The 20,902-nt window shown below is 44.5% G+C and overlaps 1 protein-coding gene across 1 annotated transcript; it reads right to left on the bottom strand.

Moving 5' to 3' along the window:
• Positions 1–8,123: 8,123 nt before the first annotated feature.
• On the bottom strand, positions 8,124–20,656 carry MAF (MAF bZIP transcription factor). The gene is made up of 2 exons (XM_076349078.1): positions 18,935–20,656; positions 8,124–8,194 (listed from the first exon to the last, which is right to left on the bottom strand). The coding sequence occupies exons 1-2, from the start codon at positions 20,002–20,004 to the stop codon at positions 8,161–8,163; spliced, it is 1,104 nt and encodes a 367-aa protein (XP_076205193.1). The 5' UTR covers positions 20,005–20,656; the 3' UTR covers positions 8,124–8,160.
• Between the last annotated feature and the right edge of the window lie 246 nt (positions 20,657–20,902).

Here is a 20,902-nt window from a genome sequence, read left to right as displayed (position 1 = left end):
GGGCTGTAAAACTATCTTAGCTTCAATTCTACCAAGAAAGAATACATCCCAGTTATCTATTATTCAGATCTTTCTTACCTCTGGAACTAAATGTATACACACACACACACAAAAAAAAAAATATATGCGTGTGTGTATATGCATTCACCGTGCTGTTGTTAGCTGTGCTACTCAAGCCCCATTCAAAATTTATCGTATATTTATTTTACGACTGAAACCCTGAAGTCGGTTTTACAGTTTAGTTTAACGATACCAAACTTTGATTATAAATTATAAGTGGCTTTATTGCAGCCTGAAGAGGCAAAAAATTTGGAAACACTCAATTGCCTGATCCCAATTAAATTTTAAAGAAATAGTAAAGCAACACACATCCGCTGAATAGCTGAGCTCTAAGAAGAACTGCAAATTACTCCTGTCGGCTGTACAGCGGGGCTATACCCTCCAAGCACTTCTTTGCTAGAATGAGCATTTGACAATTGTCAGCAAGCTTTAAAAGAAAACCAAACTAAACAAAAGAAAACAAAAAAATAAAAATCCCAAGGATCTTTCTCAAGCATTATTATTTTCATTGCAGAAAAAAATAGCTCGTGGGAGGGTAGGGGGCAAAATCAGACTCAGCATTTTATCTGATTTGGTAACTCAGGAAGTAAAACCTGCCACAGTTGTTGATAAAGAGGGGGAAAAAAGGAAAGTTTTACACTGAACTGAGCAGTCAGAGGGATACACAGGTTGGAGCAGCATTTCTGATTGATCTCAGATGATTTTCTGGCCACAATTACAAGCCAGACCCTGTATTACTCACTCAGAACTCAGAAGACAGGCAAGAAAGATGGGGAAAGGTAGGGAAAAAAACAAATAACTGGGAGAAAAAAAGTCTTTTTTGAGCTTTTGCTCCCCTCAAAGCCTGGCATTCGCCTCGCCTCTGCAGCAGCTCACAATGCAGGGAGAGAATGCAGCATCTCCCACTCCCTGTGCCAGCGCCCCGAGCTGCTGCTCCAGCCGACCCCGTGCATTTCTGGGACTGGGGGAGAAAGTCTCCAGCTCCAAAATTCCCACCCAAGGGCCCGATCCTTCATTCTTCTCACACCCAAAGAGCCCTGCAAAAACAATGGGAGTTTTGGGTGTGCGGGAAATGCCAAAGTGAGCTGGCATTTGTTAACTGCTGATGGATTACATTAATATGAATATTTGTCTGTAGGGGACAAACACTTTTGAGAAGTGAGCACAACATTATGGGCAAAACATCAGCAGTAACAACAAAAAAGGGTAGAGAGAAACATCGTTGATGTAAACCATGAAATAAATAATATATGTCAACTTTTATGTTTCTTGCCTTTGATCTGGATACAGTTGACATTAAGTCCAGGAATTGATACCTTTTTAGCTGAGAAGATACAAGATGTCAAGTTATATTTTTTAGTGCAAGGCCAACACGTGAAAACAAAGCTAAAGGAGTTGAGGAAGTGAGTGTAACAGAAAACACAGAGATTATTCTGTCATTCGGAAAGAAAACGATGGGAGTTTCCATGGAAGCTGAGTGGTTAATGTAATGCTGTCTTCGCTTTGCCATTCTCTCCTTATTAGAATATAATTTGGGTCCAAGTGATATGGAAATAAACTGTTACTGAGCACGGCAAGGGAGTGCTGCGGGTAGAGCCAATGCAGAATGAGGTCTACAAGATGTACATACGTCTGTATTCCTCCCTCCCTGCTCCCTGCCTGCCTCTCGTCGTAAGGCTGTTTGAAAGTGGAAGCTGTTTGGAAGCACACATAAAAGCATCCATTAAAAGGCATTACATTAAAACTCCATCGGATCCTGCCCAGGTGATACAGGGGCAAGCTGGAGCACCTCCACGGAGCGCAGGGAAGCTGCTCCTGCCTTGGCTTTGGTGGGGCTGAAAAATTTGGCCCACTATTTCTTGCTTGCTTTTCACTAGCACCAGCCCTCTGGCACAGGTCTAAACCCAGAGCCTCTCCATCAGCTCCCCCCACGTTCCTGACCATTTACACCAGGTAATCAGGAGCAGAATTTGGCCCTAGGTGTCTACGCTGGAGTTGAAATTGGGTAAATGGGTTGTTCCCATCCACACTTAACAGCTGTTCCTGTCTAAAACCACAGCCAGAAAATCACAGGCACGAAGGAGAAATGCCAAACGTGATTTTCTCCTCTTTAAAACGCGCAGCCCTCCTGAGGGAAACAGCCCTTCCTCTGGGAGACTCCAGATACGCGACCGTGCACCCCTCTCCTTTACAGCCTGGCCTCGTTAATCATTTATGTGCCTTCACACCCTCTTGCCTTAATTTAGCCTGGGCCTTAACCTCCGCAACTTCAGCGAGCTGGTCTGCACAGAAGAGCCGGGGAGCCCGGCTCTGGGACGTCAATAACCCAGCACAATGCCCCTGCACAACACGAAGCCAGCTATTTAATTACCTATCACCACCACCAAAAGTTCTCTTTATTTTGATTAACTTTGAGGGAACAAGGTTCCCCACCATCAGAGTATGTTTAAATAATTACACAATACAGACTAACATGCCTGGAAACACAAAAAGAGGGGGAGTGGGGAGAGAAGAAAGGGAAGACATAAGCTCAGCCTTACTTCCCAATTTAAACTAGGAATGACCTCGGGGTCAATTTTTCAGAGTATCTCAGATCAATTCAATTCTCACCTCCGCTGCCTACCTGCTAGCAAATGAACTTACTGTGCCTTCCAATAGACAGAAATGACTAAAAGGAAATCGCATTTAGCTGCATCTGAATAACCATGGTTATTAGATGATGCGTGCAGAGGAAAAATTACCATTTCCCTTCTCCTTCTCCTCCTTGTGATTGTCATTCTCACCTCAGTGGTGATTAAGACGTAGGATGCTCTCACAGATTGTTAATTAGGTGTTAATATCTGCAAGGGGCCACAGCAAGCTCCTACACCTGAGGTCATTTCTCAGAAGTCGGGCTGTCTCCGGTGACAGTACCTGTAATTCCCATAGCTAGTTTGATTCCCACTCAACAGCTGGAGCTAGTGTTTCTTTCATGTCTGGTTTCATTTCCTATCTGAAATTATATGAGTGCTAATATCTTTATTATCTTTCCCGTAGAAGTGCAATGCTGGAGCATGGCGCAGTGTGTTGTTCATAGGCTTTCTTTTATTTTTTTTTTTTCCCACGGCATTTTCAGAACATTTCAAGCAAAAATCTTTACAGTTAGCAAATTTACAGCTGAGGACTCCATTATGGATCAGGAGGGGTAGAAGGTAGGAGGGAAACAATAATAATTTGGGGATGGAAGAAAAGAAAAGCTGCACAACTGCTGAATGATAATGGCTCGAACCTTGGGAAATAAAGGTAATGGCAGGAAGGGGAGGAATTACAAGGACAGTGTGACCTCTACGTGTCTTGCAGGTGCACAAGAGTTATCCATATATATGTGTGTACATATAGGTATTAAGGATACATTGTGTTTAAGAGAGAGAGGGGGCACATAACCGAGCCATGATTTTGCTTACATTTTGACTCATTCAAAATCAGGGTAAAGCTAAGTTACATGTAATAATTTTCTGAATTATCAGCTCCTGAAGCACCCGATCTTTGTACTCGTGGCCTGGTGCACTCGGGAGACTAAATTCTCATCCCGGCAGAAATGGGACTGATTAACACAGGACTTGGGCAACACCAATGATTTCTCATCCTAGGGTATGAACTCAGGTGAATGACAAGTACTTCAATATGCCAGCTTTCATCCAAAGGCTTCAAGGAACATTACAGCTATTTTTTAACTCCCACAAAAGCCTAGAAGGTAAGAATTAATTATCCAGGCTTATAACTGTGTAAACTGAGATATAAAGAGATCAACGGTAACAGACCTTTAGAAGAAACCTAAGATAACAAGTTTAAAGTGCTTCAGTATTTTGCTGAATCTAGAATCAAATAACTGGGTCAAAGTCTCACAAGTGAGTCAGACTGTAACTCCCAACTACCGGTTTCTTCACTCTCTAAACATCGGGACTATATGTGGAAGCCTGAGAAGTAATTTTATATGTGGGATGTTAAATCAGTACTTTTCCTGTCTCATCAATCTCCTGTACTTCGGTACAGTGTGAATCATTTGGTAAGTGGCACAAATTAGAAAACCCAGAAGAGATGTTAAAAATATTTCAAATTTTTTTTTAGCACTTAACTTAAAATCCTCTAGTAGAACTAAACAACATCAAAAGCCACATCACTGGAAAATATTTTAGAGCTTATTCTAAACACAGGGAAAACTATTAAATTGACTTTGCTGGGAATTTGCGGGGAGTAAAAGCTGTCACATACGGCATGTACTTTCTCTTTGCTCATAAAGACTCAAGATGTTTTCATACTTCAGATTCACAGGAATGAGCTAGAAAGGAGTCTGAGACATAGTGAAGTTGTGCTTTTTTTAAATACTAGAGAACATTTTTTTTAGCTACGTAAAATGACCTGCAAATTGTACAAAATAACTTTGGGGAGAGGAAAAGAAGGGAGAGAGATTACTACCCATTTTTTTATCAAGAATAACATATTACATCCCATTTGAAATAAAAGATTCTCATTTAGACTTAATATAGCACATCTGCTTGAAAAATACATACAAGGCTCCCATTGACTGCAGCGGGAAACTTGCCAATAATATTTCATGGACATTATCTTGATATCAGCTTCAGAAAATAAAGACATTTTAAAGGGAACGTTAATTCAACAACGGGAAGTTAAAAATAACTCACTCATACGTAAAGAAATTTGATTGTTTTTACAGTTCTTCACTTTAATTTTCAATTTTATCAGATGTATGGTCTGAGAATAAAACTTAGGCAATAAGGACTAGTTTACAGTGAAGTTGGGCGGTTTGACAACACAGGCTGTTGCCATGAAGAGAAAAATGATGTCACAAACAACAGTCTGACTCGATTGCACATCAAAAATACACGTGAACAGTATGAGAATGCAAAAGGTCTTGCACAAAACACAAATCTCTTTTAAAAATGCATGTGCGAATGCAGGAATAGCAGTGAAAAGTAAGTAAACGTATGTTTTAAGGGTGCCATGATTTCCTCTGTGTGAAAGGTCTTAGAGGTAAACTGGAAAAGGAACAGAAAATATATTTCTGCTCTTTACGGCTCCTTATTCTCCCCATAGTTTTAGGGCTCATCCATATGGGGAAATTATGTAGTAAACTATACCACAGTGCTATCCATTCCCTGGGTGGACACTCCTACTCTAGAGTAAGAGTAGATTTTCCTGCTTAATTTATTTTATTTTGAAAGCAGCTTAAGCTATATTGGTGGCGGGGGGGGGGGGAATCCACCGTTACTCCTGAATAAGAACATCCACCCAGGGAATTCACAGCACAGCTACCGCGATATGAGTTCAAATCCTGCTTTTTATTAGTACGACGTCCCCTGTAGACATTCCCTTTGTGGTGGAAGAGTGGGCCCCAGGAATTCAGCGGGGATTTTACCAAAGCCTGCAGTGGGGCCAGGAGCCCACCCAGGACCCTTCCTCTCACGTGAGATGTAGGTAGGATGCAGTTTAGATCCCAGGGTCCATCATTGCCGCATCCTGCCCTTGGAGCTCTACAAAAGTCCTTCAGAGCCTCTTTGAAAACTGAAACATTAAGTGTTACACACAGTGATAAAAACCACCAGATTTTTTTCTCGCACTTCATTTTTAAGAGAAAGCCTGGCTACAGTTTGTTATGTCAGAACCAAATTCTACTTTCCAACATCATCGTGCTGACCAGGAAATAATTAGAGGGATATTTTGTTCCTGTTGGTTCCATGATGTTGGAGGATGGAAAAGCTCTTCCGCACCAAACAACATACACTGAAGTAGGATAAAATATGCCTGGGGTTATGTATGTATTGTGAGGGACGTTCACCGGAGCTGCTAGGAGATGGAATAGGCCAAGACATGGCCCTTGGAAAATAACAGTTGCCTTGTAAAATACCACAACGTACCCTTCGTGGTATTTTATGGGACAGCAACTAATTTTGTTATTGGTGTAACAGCGTATATCATAAACACAAATTTCATCCTGCAGTGCTTACTCTGAAAACTCCCAGCAATCCCCCCAGGCTCGAGTGCATGGAGCGACACCACCGACTGACGTCCGCGAACCCTGCTGCCATCTGACCCGCGAGAGACATTATGGTGAGAACCTCTTAACCAGTAACCACCAAATATTCCAGTCACACTCATAAAATGAATTGCCTTGAAATGCTAAAAGTATGCCAGAAATAACATAATTCCTTCAAAGGAGTCAAGTTAGTAAGTTAGACCACGGAGACTACTGTCCACTGCTATAAATGTACGGTCTTAAATTCCCCCAACCAAACCACCTCCATGAATATCAAGTAACCGTGCCTCCAGAGAGCGTGGAGTACTGGAGATTTCATATCTAAGCTTATTATTCCTAATATCACAGAGACACTCCCCTGAATTGTCCTTCTCCTTCCCAAATTCCCCATCTGACCAGATGTCTTTCTCTCTCTTGCTTTTACCTGTCAATCATGTTCACAGCTGAAATTTGATTTCTCTCCCAACAGTAACCTTAGATGAAATATTACCATAGGGGTCAGAACTGTCTGAACCTTGCCATAAAAGTTCGTTAACTCTTCCGAGACCTGAGAGCTATTTGCTTAAATGCAACGGATTTTGCTGCTGTGTTTTTTTTTCTATAATATGTGAAAGTGTAACCACAAAATATTGGAAGGAAGGCACAAGGAATTGTCCCGGAGAGCAGCAGGCTGAGCAAGTCCCAAGATCACAAGTGTCCATCAGGGAAAAAGCTTTTGCTTTTTTATTATTATACAGCTAACAAGAATGTGTATCACTTATTATTTATATAAATCTAATAGTCACATATATAAATTACAGGAACCACGAAAGTTTTCCTATGGGATTATTGAAATTAGAACCATTACACTAAGAACAAGTGATGGAACGTGCTGCACCTTTGCAATGAAAATACGTACTTAATATATTTAACTCAGCTGAATCACGACTTGGCTCTGTTCTTGCAAAAAGCATATCGCACTTTAAGCGCTCACAAGAAAACAAGTGGTCTGGTTTCCCTCTCATTTACAGTGGTGAAACACAGAAAAAAAAAATGCTTTGCAGGCAAAACCCTACCTGGGGTGTTCCTTGGGGAAGTGAGGGAAGCATCAGGCTCAAAATGAACCTCTTCTGGTGCTCCTTGAGAAACCTATTCCTGCAGCCTATACACCAACAAAAACTCCTCTTGGTGCTATTTAACGTAGAGTCTAGAGCACCGATTACATCTTCCCCATCCTCACTCAACTTTTAAATAATAAAAAATAACAAATAATAAGGAATAAAACAAGCTTAATTCCATGAGCTAATAAAATTCAACTGTTTTCTAATAGCACGTAACTCTTGATCAAAGTGCGGTAGGCTGTACGACAGCCTGCGTTCTTAACCAAAATAGGAGCTTTCATAAAAAAATTCACACAGGAATCTGTCATTGCAACCCTGGTGCTCATTTAAGCCACTTAGTATTTTTTATAGTCAAGGTCAATAAAAATCAGATTCCACAGAAAAAATAAAGTGCCTGTTTGAGTCTAGCAGGGGAAGGGACTGAAAGTTTAATTCCCACATTTTCATTAGCAGTGTATTTTTTAGTCAATGTTGACAGACTGAATGAACACGAATTTCCAGAGGAAAGCAGTGCTGTGAATTAAACTCTATTGTAATTTGTAAGTACCGAAGTCGTCTAACACAGACTCATGATTTTCATCAAGATCTGAGGGAGATCTTCAGAAGACCCATCCTTAATCCCCGTAGCTGATGTCTGAACGCTAGCATTTGAAGAAAAAGAAAGAAAACATTTGCAAAGGATTATATATGAGTTGTGGGACATGGGAGAGCTGCCTGGCTGACAAAAGTACAAAGCCCCATCATTGCAGATGGTTCTCGTAGGCACCTGAAAGTCAGCCTCATTCGAAAGCCCAGGGAACTGCACCACAGACTGTCACCGGCTCCCCGGGGTTGGACCAAAAAGCACCGTCTTAGCAGCAGAAAACAAAGCAATGAAATTACCACCCCTGCTGAAATATGTCAAATTGCTAATGAAAATGAAAACATACCTTTTTTTTTTTTTTTGACCTCAGGTAACAGGGATTTTCACATCACCGTTGTAGATGATTCTCTCGGGTACCTAATTTAGTAAATATATTAAAATAAACCATTATTAAAAGGAATTTTTAACATTGTAAAACATGTCTGTCGTGCCACTATGGTACAGAATAGGACCTTTTATATTCAAATCCTAACTTAAATTTAGAAAGTCTCCGGTACTGTTTATTAACTGTGAGTGAGTGAAGAAGAAATTAACACAGTTTGAAGTGAAGCATTTCTAGCTCACACATCTAGTCTTTACTTCACATTAATAACAGAGGACTCTTACTGACAAATTACCTCAAAACCACATATTTTTGCCTCATCAGTGAATATGAGCTTCTAAGACCTGAAAGCGTGTAGTTTTCTGTATTTCTTTCTTAATGATTGTTATTAGCTGCACTAATGTAATTTGCAAAATAATAATCAATTTTTGTACACACTCCATTATTTTCCAGACACTAGTTTAATAACAAAAGCAGAGCTGTCATTTCTCCCTGCGGTTACTCACACTGTACAAATTCATCCTGTCAACACATATTCAAAATCTAATTTAAAAAAAAAATCAACATAGAGTGAATCTTTGTACAATAAGTGAGATAAGTCAGTGAGTCAATCCACATTTCTTAAATGTGGATATTTTGTTGTGCCCCTTACAGTTAACTTTCTCTCCCTGAGTGTGCATACACAGGCATATACATATATTTTCTATAAACCGCCTGCAGCAATGCTTCAGCTCCATCCATTTATTGTAACCGTACAGCATAATCAGAGCAAGGATAAACCACAAGTCTGATCGGTTTGAATGAGAAAAAAAAAAAAAAAGGCAAGACAAACTATAGGCGCTTTTTCAGCATTTTGATTCCAGATCAGCTCTGCAGCTTTGAAAACAAAAGTCCGCTGCACGTTTGGTGCCAGCCGAATGATCCCTCTCCCACATCCCACCCAAAAGTGGGACAGGCGCATTGAAATGGTCCCCGCACGCCACTGAAAGCAACGTTTCCTTTTTTTGGGGGGGTTTTCCTTTTCTTTTGGTTTTTTTTTTTTTTTTGAGAAAGGGGACAGTGCTTCCTTAAATGCAATACTTGGCACACGGCCCGGGATCTTTTAAAGCAAATGACTCCCGTAGACCTTTGGTGTCATTTTCCTCAAGATGACCTCTGCTTTCATGACAGTCGGTGAACCCATCCTGTTATTAATGCATGGGGCTGAGAGGAATAGGTACTCCAGCCTCACACCTGAGGAGCATCCAGAAAGCGATGTGGTCAGCCTGCTTTTAGCAGTCTCAGCCTTTGCCGAGGCTATCCCTTCTCTAAAACCACAACCATTCAGCCACATCACAGGAGACCCGAAACAGGATGGCACCAACCTGCTTTCACCGGCAAGGCGCATTGATTCATTTAGCAGCTTTATTTAACTATCAGTTTATTAATAAGGGAAGAGTCAAAGAAAGTAAGACAGCGTGAAGGCAGCTGGAGACACTAAACAGATTTATTAATTTAAGAAGGCTGATCACTTTCCTTCATTTTATATGATAAAGTTGGTGCAAGAAAGTTATACTTCAGTAAGTTTTTTTTACTCTATACTGTGCTATTTTAAAAGGATTTCACAATAAAGGAAACTGAAAGACTGTGCACAGTCTGGAGACCATATCTGGTGTGACATAAATATAGTATTTTAACCATATTTAATCTTACAGTATTCCCTCCTCTACAATGAGTTTGCAGGAGGAAATCCTACAGAAAGGAAAATCTGTTCATCCCACACCACAAAACACTGAATCGCACTGCAGGCTCCAGCAGCTCTTCCTACATATTAAAATGCTTTCATCAGGGAATTTGGAAGCAGTTAAGTTGGTGGGGGGCGAGAAAAAAAAATACTAGGTCTTGCTTGGTTCGCTTTTGGGCTCATTTTCATTGTCACTAATGTTTCACTGCAACAGCTCCAAGTGCTTGAGGGAGCAGGGGCTGTTTGCAGTGGAGAGCACCACAGCTTTAGAAGCTGATACCAACAAATAAAACTGATTCTATCCCCATCCCCTTTAGCATCATGACAGCCCACTGTCAAGGCCTTGGCAAGAACTTTTGTTTCAAAATTGGAGAAGCGGGGTTCAGGCTGCAGGAAAAGTGAATCTGCCTGCTTTCTTATAGAAAAGGGCTTTAAGCTTAATCACATACACACTCTGAGATACATCCACACAGATTTGGGAAACTCAGCCTCAGAACGCGCCGTTCTCTGTACTTCAGATTCTTTAAAAGCCATGAAATGTAAATCCTGCCCCCCACCCCAATCTTGCTCCCTGCAGAGATCTCAGGGCCTGATCCAAAACGTCATTTAAAAAGCTCCCTTTGATTGCAGTGGGGTTTAGGTTAGTCTCCATGTGAGCACAGGTGAAAAGAAAAAAGGAAGGAAAAAGAAAAGGAAGGAAAGGGGAAAAAATTAAGAACAAGAAAAGGGGAAGAAAGAGGAAAAAAAGAGGAAAAGATGAAAAGAGGAAAAAAGAAAAGAAAATAAAAGAAAAAGATAAAAGAAGAAAAGAGAAGAGAAAAGAGAAGAAAAGAGAAGAAAAGAGAAAAGAGAAAAGAGAAAAGAGAAAAGAGAAGAGAAGAGAAGAGAAGAGAAGAGAAGAGAAGAGAAGAGAAGAGAAGAGAAAAAGGAAAGAGAGAAAGGAAAAGGAAAAGGAAAAGGAAAAGGAAAAGGAAAAGGAAAAGGAAAAGGAAAAGGAAAAGGAAAAGGAAAAGGAAAAGGAAAAGGAAAGGAAAGGAAAGGAAAGGAAAGGAAAGGAAAGGAAAGGAAAGGAAAGGAAAGGAAAGGAAAGGAAAGGAAAGGAAAGGAAAGGAAAGGAAAGGAAAGGAAAGGAAAGGAAAGGAAAGGAAAGGAAAGGAAAGGAAAGGAAAGGAAAGGAAAGGAAAGGAAAGGAAAGGAAAGGAAAGGAAAGGAAAGGAAAGGGAAAGGAAAGGAAAGAAAAGGAAAGAAAAGGAAAGGAAAGAAAAGGAAAGAAAAGACTGTGAACAAGATAACAGGGGAAGTGCTCTGTGAACATACCTAGGGGATGGTCAGCCAGCTGAAGCCGCCTGGGTGACACACCGGAGCTAAGCTTTGGCTGGATGCAGGGACGGATCCTTAGTCACGCACAGACTCCCCTTTTGTTCCAGGAATTGAATTTAGAAACAAACAAACAAGCAAACAAACAAACAAAGGATGCTGCCCTCACCCTTCCCCGTCCCTCCCGGTCCCCCGCCCGGGTCCTGTCCCCCCCCCCCCCGCACCTGGCTGTGGTGGGACCCCGGGGCTGGGGGCAGCCCCCCGAACCGTGTGCGTGTGTGAGCGCCTCCATCCCCCCCGGCCCGGGGGATGCGTGTGCCCGGGGCCGGGGGGGGGCCGGGGAAGGCCCGTGCCCCCCGACGTGGCGGCCGGGCCGGCCTGGCCGGGGCGGTGCGCGGCGCGGCCCCTGGCCGGGCCCCGCCACCCCCGGTGCGACCCGCCCCGCCCCGCCGCCCCCGGCCCCGCGGCCGCGGGCTGCGGATGGGCTGCCCGCCGAGCACCCCGCGGGTGCTGATGGAGAGCTCGTCGGGGGAAGAGGAGGGGTTTACACCGCTACATAGACACCCCCTCCCCTGCCCGGGTTATTTTCAAGCTGCTGGAAGCAAGGGTTTGAGAATCCGTGCCAGAATTCTCCCAAAATGTGCTGTTCTGCCCCGGCCGAGGCAGGTGCCGGGCGGGCAGCGGGGAGGCAAACGTGCGTGCCCCCGCCGTCCTGGGCACCCTGCTCTCCCCGACACCCCGCCGCCCTCGGGGACACTCGAGTTTTAACACCGAAAACCAAGGGATGGCAGGGAGATGCCAGCGCTTACGCTGAAATAGGGTGTTGAGCCTTAACGCCTCTGTACGCAGCCGCTGACATTTCTGCTTTAACGGGGGACAAGCTGCTGAGAACATTTTTCAGGACTGTGCTTCTTTATGAATTAACAATTCAGAGCAGCAACCAGGGACACTCCGTTCCCTACCCCCGCTGGAAACTTGAAGACACTGCTCGGTTTGTTGTTTGCTGGGTATTTTTTTTTCTGCATGGTGCGGAAACACCACTTCTAGCAAACTTCTGCTCTGGCTTTGATTCCCTCCATGCAAGACATCTTACAGAGATGCATTAAAAAATAAAAAAAAAAAATTAATAAAGGAAATCATATCACAAAGTCCACAGGGCTTCAAACCAAGCAAGGAGAGAGACCATCCCCGTAACTCACTCTACCGTAACTACAGGCCTGCACACTTCACCGCTGCGTCGGAAGTGGCACGGGTTTAAAAGCTAGACTTCGGGGGGGGTGGAAAAGTGTGTACAGCAGCAGTGAAAGAAAATGATCATTTCAGAGAGCGGTAAGATACGGGCAGCTTGCATCGAGGGCACTGAGACGTTATCACACTGTGCCGGTCAGCCAGATACGGTGGTAGATAGCTGGGGCTCGAGCTGGAGCTGCCTATCTGCCGTTACACCTGGCTACAGCCTCACCAATCCCTGGCCTTTTGCTTTTCACTTGAAAAGTTAAGTCACATCCTGGGCTATTTTTGCACCGTGTTGGCTTAGAGCTCACAAATCCGAATGCACTCAGCCCTCAGAGAGTGACAAATGTTATTCTCGGTCCTCCCCCACAATTTCAGGCAGTAAAGAATTAGATGCGGCAGAGTGTACAGTATTTTAATCTATTGATTTGTATCTGCTGTGTCCGAAAAATTCATTAGAGGAGCCTTAAAAGTGTGAAGTGGTTGAGTGCTCAGCTCCCTCCTGAAAAGACGAATTCTCTCAACAGCCGCTCACCTCTGCCACGTCCTGGGGTGCGCTACCTTGTGTTATTCATACCGAGACCTGCATTTAAAACAGATATCTGAAGCATTTGACTACAGACAGCTCGAGTGTGTGTGTGTGTACAAGCTGGATTGTTTTTTGTCCCGGCTGAGCAAACAAAATCTATCCCACTCTCCATAGCTACCCCTGGAATGCCCAAGCCTCATGGCAGCCGCTTACAACACAGCGATTCGGAAAGAGGGAGGGAAGAAAGTTTATAAAAAAATCTTAATTCCTAACATTGAAATATGTAGGATTATTTTTTTTTTCCTGCGTGAAATTTTAAATTCAGCCATCTGAACAGGTGTCAGAAACAGTGGGTCCATTTAGCTCCTCTGATGATCGGAGTAATAAATATAGAGGATTTCCTTTCAATGCAGCACATGCTGAAATGACACCAATGTAGTTCTGGCATCTGAGCAGATAATTCTGATATATGCATCATTTCCTCCCTAAATCCAGGAAGCAGCTACATTCTCTATCTGATATTAGTATATTATGTCAAATAGAAAATGGTATTAAAATTATGAATGATTCTAGATCAAGAACTTCCTACACACTACGCAAAGGGAGGGGGAGGAAACAGCTGCGCAAAAGCTTTCGGAAGGGAAAGGAAAAAAAGAGCTGGGAAAGTTCATTTTTTAAACTGAAAATTTGCTGCCATGTTTCACGTGGGGGTAGTTTTCAAGTGGCATTTTGATTCAGCACGGGTGTTTTTGTTTTAAAAGGGTGAAGAAGACTTTCTAATAAATAGAAGGTCTCACCGCTCCGTTTGCAAACAGGCGCTTCTCGCACAGCACTTGCCCAGCAGTGGCGAGAAATTGTTCAAGAAATAAATACACACTGGTGTGACCAGGATATTTCCCTCCCTTCTCCCCTCTTTTTTTTTCAGATGTGGTCTGGGATGACATTTCTCGAGCAGGGAAAACGCTGCAGCACAAACACAAAAATACTCTTGGACTCGCTCAGCAGAAGCCCGGAGGTCAGGCAGAGGGTTATGTTTCATTTTAGGGGGGGAAAATAAAAACGGCTTAAGGGTAAGGTGGGATGGGGAGGGAGGAGAGGGCTGAGCTGCAGTGCACACCATTTCCCAGCCAGCAAAGGGCTGCCCTCCGTGCACGTATCTCCCGGCACCAGTCACATGAAAGTTCTTTGTAATGTAGTTAATAAATGGGAAAGCGCTATAGGACTATGGGAGAAATAGGACGTTGTTAGTGATGCGGGGATTAAGACAACGCACGCCTTTTGACACACAATTGCCCAGTTAGGGCAGCGTTCCCCCTGCTTTAGCCAGAGCGGTACCTGCGGGAGAACAGCAGGATCCTGCTCCCCTTTGAAATCCCCAGGGATTGTACCTCCGAGCTCAATGGGAGCAGGATCGAGGCCAGAGTCAAGCGAGGGGTGATTAATGAATGTAGGTTATTCAGAGCAGAGCGGTTCCAATTAGTCCTCAGCAAGCAGTCCTGCGGCAAAGGTGGGCGCTCCCCTGCAATGATTCATACAGAGAACCCCAATACTTGCTTTGCTTTAGTGACCATTAAAACGTGCATCTATTTTTTTCTCCCCTTCAGCTGGGCAGTTGGTGTATTTCAGGCTGAAATTCAAGTGCAGCCTAAGGAAGGCTGCATTTTTTTTTATTTGCAAAGCAAGATTGCAATTTGTCATGGCGATGCCAAACTGGGAGAGCCTTTTTTGCCTCTCAGGTTGGGTGTGTGATGGGAATTTTCCCTTTTGCACTCAGTCTATTTCTAGGAAGGATTTCTCTTATCGCTGTTCAAACAGGGTGGTTTTTTTTTTCCCTCCAAGAAAGAAGACACTTCAGGGAGGCAGCAGTGCACCCCTCGCTCTGCGCCACTCAGTCAATTCACAATACTTTTAAAATCCTAGTGCCTGCTCCTAACTTTGCCTGCGAGGAAACTTGGAGCGGCAGAGGGGCGCGGGGATGAGGCTGGACCAGAAGTGGGTCCCGCTCGGGGGGCTTGGGGCTCCACACTCCCTCGGGGGCTGCAGCGCCGCTTCGGCGGGGGCTTTGCCGAGGAGAGGCCTCATCCCTTCCCTTCCTTAGGGCAGGGCTCCTCCGGGAGCTCTCGGCAAGGGCAGCAGCGAAGCCTCTAAGCAACCCCCTGTGAAAAAATCTGGGCATCAGTAAAGGCTCAGCCAGGGAAGGGGAGGTGGGAGAAGAAATAAAAAGCAGCCCTGTCTTTATGAGAGGAGATAATTCTCTGCTTGGCCAATAGCAACCAGTTTACCCACAGATTACACATTAACCAGAAAATGGAACTCGAATTAACCAGAATGTGGAGCTTGAACCATTACTCAAACCCTGGTGCAACAGCAGGTCAGATGCCAAAGGGCAGGTTGGTGCCCTGGCGCTGGGGAGGGGCGAGGCGCAGCATCGGCATCGGGGACCACGGCCACCGACGCCTGCTGTCACCCACGGCGGGGCCGGGTGTCCATCCCCTCCGGAGAGACCTCAGCAGGAGCAGGTTGACCTCCAGCAGCACCCAGTGCGCACTGACGCAGGCTCTCGTGGGTGCAGGCGCCGTGGGGGGGGTTCAGGGCCACATCCTGACCTCGGCACACAGGGCAGGATGGGGTCCAAGCCGTGGACTGGACCAAAAGGGAAGAGGAACGGCAACAGGTCTTCTCCTTCCAGTGCCGCCAGTGCCCGGGAGGGATGACCTTACAGCTGGGAAGAAGTTGCACCAACAGCGGGTGGGGGGGAAAGAAAGGAAAAAAAAAAGGGCTGGGTTTATGAGCCTGGGTCTGGAGATAAAACCCCCATCCTGGAGGGGCAGGAGCATCCTTCAGAGAGGCCTCTGCTTCTCAAATAAACTGGGTAGATAATCCCATTCAAAGAGCGGGAGAGGACTCTGCATATGGACACTGGAGGCTCTCGGGGAAGGTGGCTTTAAACGAACTGGGTTGAGGGTTTGAGGAGCCTTTCGAAGTCGAAATGCCCTTTGACATGGAGAACTGCAGTGAAGAGGGGCTCAGAGACCTGAACATTTCCAGCACATTAACCTTTGGATTGATTGTTTAGGACAAGTAACTCTCAAAAGTTGGAGGAAGCCCTCTGAATTTTTTTTTTCTCTGCTCCTCAGTTCTGGGCCTTCTAAGGCCTGTAGCAAAAAAAAAAAAAAAAAAAAAAAAGGAAAAAAAAGACAACCACAGGGCAAACGAAAGAAGAAGGGGAGGAAAAAGCAAAGAAAAGAAAAAAAGGTGGCAGTATGGACCCAAATGGCAAGAAATCTTTCGATCTAGCGTTAAGTGGCTCTGTGACAAGCCAAGCCTGATACGGTGTCATCTCTTACTAGAGACAGGCATGCTTTGCTGGGATCAGATGATAAGAGGATGTGAAGTCTTCCCTTTCAGTTCACTCCATCATAAAACAATCAAAATATAGGGCCGTATCATGTCATCACATTTTCAAGCAGACCTCCCCTTTGAGATCTCCTAAAACCTGGTGGGATGATCTGAGTCACTGAAACTGAGCTCACTGCAATACTGAGAAGCCAGAAGCAGCACCTGAAAGCTCACATTTTTCATCTACCTGAAAGATAACTTGATTTCTAGTTGGCGACAATTTTCCATTTTACACGAAGCTATCCTTTTCCTTCTCCCCTCCTGAACATTATTGAGTCCAGCTCTTGTACCAGCATCACCCCTTCGCCAGGCAGTACGCTGAAGTACTGCTCTCGGAGTTATTAAACTTTAAACTACAGACTAAGAAACTGAGTACGGAATCAAAAAAATGCAGTTTATTATTGTAGATTATTCTCTCTTTTGATATAACCATAGAGTCGAGAATGAAAGAAAAGCACATAGGAACATCACACGTGGTTAGTTAGTAACTCAAGATATAAAACAATTTTGCACAGCAAAATATGTAAAAGAAAAAGTAACTGACAAGATTTTTTTATATTTATTGTGGTAAGATTTACTTTCCTTTTTTTTTTTTTTTTTTAAAAGACAGGATATCAGTCCCTGAAAATAAAATTTACTGATTATTGCCTTTAAAACTGTGGAATTTTTGAAGTTACAGAAAATCCAGTTCTGCACCACAATACAACTGTAAAAAAATCTGCATCATTTTAAAACTGTGCAGTAATGCCATCTTTATAACTGCATAAATTGTATTAGCGTTCTAAACAGGTTCGTAATTTTTTTTTTGTTTTTGTATTATATGCTTGCAGGTTATATCTTAGTGCAATTCAGTCCCAAATACTTCAATTTTGGAAAAAAAAAAAACAACCCATACATTTTGAATGTAAAATACCCCTATAGATATAAACAGGGGTGCCTCCCCCTTTTAATACTTTGGTTTTCAAATACAGTCAGTGGTATAGCAAGGACTACATATACCCAACTTATATTTAAGTTGCAAGCACATGCTGCATAAACTACTTTTTAAAACAGTCCCGTTGCAAATTCTACCCCCCTTTACATCACGACAGTAAACAATTTAGTGCATCAATCTTTAAAAAAAAATCTACATCTAAACAGACCTAACTCTTTCGAATTTATCTATAACATTCCTTTATCTGTAGCATACATTTTAACTGGGCTAACAGATGACAGAAACTAGAATTAAATTATATACTAGGAACCCAGAGCATTCCACATTTGACAATGACCAAATGCAAAAGGAAAAAAAAATGGGGCAGATCACTTAAAATTAATTTTTAGACTGTTTTAGGCAACAGCATGGTTTCAATGTCCCCCCCAAGTGGGATGTGAATTTTGTTTTTGAACATCTTTCCAAAGTTCTTTTTGTGTTTTTTATAATTTTTTTTGCCACATTAGGTTATCAAAATCCATTCTGGCATGTTTTTTGAGAGGGAATGCTTCAGTGCATTTAAAAGGAAGTCTGAAGTTTTGAGTAACTCAAAGCAGTTTTAGAGCAGATGCAAACTTTAATGGGGAGGAAGAGGAGGAGGAAGATCAAAGGTTGCACTTTTTTGCTTTCAACCCAAAAAAGTGATGAGGCAATAAAACAAAAGGATGAATGCCATGCCATAATAGTCTCCAAAAGTCCATTTCCAAGCAAAAGAAAAAAAAAATAATTATACCGTACATGACCAGCATGCAGGGTTTTTTATTAATATAATGTCTCTTTTTCATAGTCTTTCGAAACAGTTATAGTTCATTGTTGCTAAGACAAAATAGCAAGCGTAATGCATGAGATGAGTATGGGATTCTAATGGCAGACTAAAGTCTCACGTTTGGCAGATTAAGGCCAAAACTCACATGAACACACCGAAGGTTGATGCAGGCTTGATTTTGGCAGGTTGATCTAGGCATATCTCTAGTTTTGCACAACAACGCTAAAAACTGATGGAACTCAGCAAGCTGGAGTCTAAAAATTTCACATTGTTTTTGTATTTTTTTGTTTTTGTTTTGTTTTTTTTTGTATTTTTTTTATTTTATTTTTCTTTTTGCAAAGCTCAAATCTCATATGAAGAACTCAGGATGGCAAAAAAAAAAAAAATCTGACTTTTTTGGACACAGCAAGCTCAAAAGAAAAAAAAACCTCATGAACTTAAAAATATATATATATAATGTGGATGGCAGGTTTCAAAGAAGAGCAAGCTTCATATGAAGAACTGAGTTGGTGGCGAGTTGGATCTTTTAAATTTAAAAAAAAAAAAACCACAACAGCAAGCCCCCACAAAAATAAAAAAAAATAATAATAATAATAAACAGAAAAGAAACTCATGTAGAACTTTAGGTCGGCCAACACGGAGCGAACCCACCTTAAAAAGAAAAACAAAAACAAAAACCAACCCAAAAAACAACTTTGTTTTAAAATTGTTTTGAGTTTAAAAAAAACCAAAAAGTAATACAAGGTGGCAAGCTGGGTTGTCGCTCTAGCAAAGCCCCCAACAACAACTCACACGGAGAACTTTTAGTTAAGGTGGCAAGGCTGTGGGAACTCACATGAAAAACTCTGGAGAGGAAGGGTTGTCGCTGCTGGATCCGTTTTCTCTGAAGCCATTGCTGACCAGCTTCTCGTATTTTTCCTTGTAGGCGTCCCTCTCCCGGACCAGCCTGGAGATCTCCTGCTTTAGGTGCTCCACTTGCTGCAGCAGCTGGTTCTTCTCCGACTCCAGGACGTGCCGCTGCTGGACCCTCTTGAAGCGGCAGGACTGGGCATAGCCCCTGTTTTTGAGGGTCCTCCTCTTCTGCTTCAGCCGGATCACCTCTTCCTTGCTGACGCCCCGCAGCTGCCGGTTGAGCTCCCGCACCGACATGGTCACCAGCTGCTCGTCGGAGAAGCGGTCGTCGAAGTGGAGGCCGCCGCCGCCGCCGCCGCCGTGGTGCGGGTGGTGCAGCCCCCCGGCGCCGCCGCCGCCGCCGCCGCCGCCGGAGCCGGCGGCCGAGGAGGCGGAGGAGGGCGGCGCGCTGCCCGGCGCCGCGGCGTGGGGGTGCCCGCCGCCGCCGCCGCCGCCGCCGTGGTGCGGGTGGTGGTGGTGGTGGTGGTAGTGGGGCGCGCCGCCCTGCGCCGCCGCCGCGGCGATCACCGCCGACACCACGGCGGCCGCCGAGCCCATCTCCTCGGCCGGCACGGAGCCGCCGGCGCCGGCGGCCGCGGCCAGCTGCTGCCCTCTAGCATAGCCATCGAAGGCGCCGGGCAGCGGGTGGTGGCTGCTGTTGATCAGCGCCTCCACCGCGTCCTCGGGGCTGAAGCCCAGCGCCTCCGGGTTGAGCTGCTGCGGGTAGCCCGTCATCCAGTAGTAGTCTTCCAGGTGGGTCTTCTGGTCGGTGCCGGAGCCGGGGCTGGGCGCCGAGAAGCTGGGGGACGGGGGCACCGAGCTGCAGGGCGTGCTCATCGGGGTGGAAGAGAGCGATCCCCCGGCGATCAAGCGGCCGCACTGGCTGATAATGCGATCGGTCTCCACCGGCTCCTTTTTCACTTCAAACTTCATCAGATCGAAGTCATTAACATATTCCATGGCCAGGGGACTGGTGGGCAGGTCGGAGCTGCTCATTGCCAGTTCTGATGCCATCCTTTTGCTGCTGACAGTCCTCCAGAAAGGGTGCGCTCCGGGAGCGAGGGGACTGCTCTGAGTTGCCACCGGGTGAGCCAGCTTGATTTTTGGCGAGCTCTGCTCCGCTCTCTCCTGCCTCTGCCTCTCGCCACGGCCCCTCGCAGCCTCCGCTCCAATTCGCCCCGGCGGCTCTCGCTCCCGCTCCGCGTTATCCTTTGCAGAGTCTCCGCTGCCGCTGATGCATCAGAGCGAGGGGCTCTTGCTATTCGCCTTTTGCATAAAGGGTTTTTTTTTTTTTCCTCCTCTCTCCCTCCCTTCTCTCTCTCCTCTCTCTCTCTTTTGCGGCTTGCAAACTGCAGCTGGAAGTGTTAGCTGGTGGTGTTGCGAGTAAATTTGTTGTTGTTGTTGTTGTTGTTGTTTTGTTTTCTTATTTTTAACACTTCATGGTGCCTTTCCTCCGGGCTTTCTCGTGCAAAGTGCAGAGCGAGAAGAGAGGTTCATCGGGGAAGGGAGGAGGGAAAAGAGAGCGAAGACACACACACAAAAAAAAATCAAAGTCGATATCGCAACCAAAATAATAATAATAATAGTTTAAAAAAAGAGAGAGAGGAAAAAAACCCTCGACCCCAAAGCTACAGCAAGAAGGTGAAAAATATTTTAAAGGTTTCATCCAGCAGGAGAGTTTAAAAGCATTGCTGAGTTTTATAGCGCTCCTGACGTCAAATGGGAAATTGACTCGGCGGCCGGACCAATGGGCTGCCGCCATCCCAGCCCTCATTAGCATAATAGTATAGAAACAAGGAAACTTTTCGGAGCTGTCAATCAGGGCCCCATCAGCTGACTGTCAGCTGGGGAGCGCCTTAACCCCTTCCTGCCCGCCGCCTCCCGCCGGACTCACCGGGTAAGCGGATGCGGG

Source organism: Aptenodytes patagonicus, chromosome 11, assembly GCF_965638725.1.
Source record: "Aptenodytes patagonicus chromosome 11, bAptPat1.pri.cur, whole genome shotgun sequence".
Classification (NCBI taxonomy): domain Eukaryota; kingdom Metazoa; phylum Chordata; class Aves; order Sphenisciformes; family Spheniscidae; genus Aptenodytes; species Aptenodytes patagonicus.
Note: the sequence above shows the minus strand (reverse complement) of the source record. Positions and strands in the feature narration are given on the sequence as shown.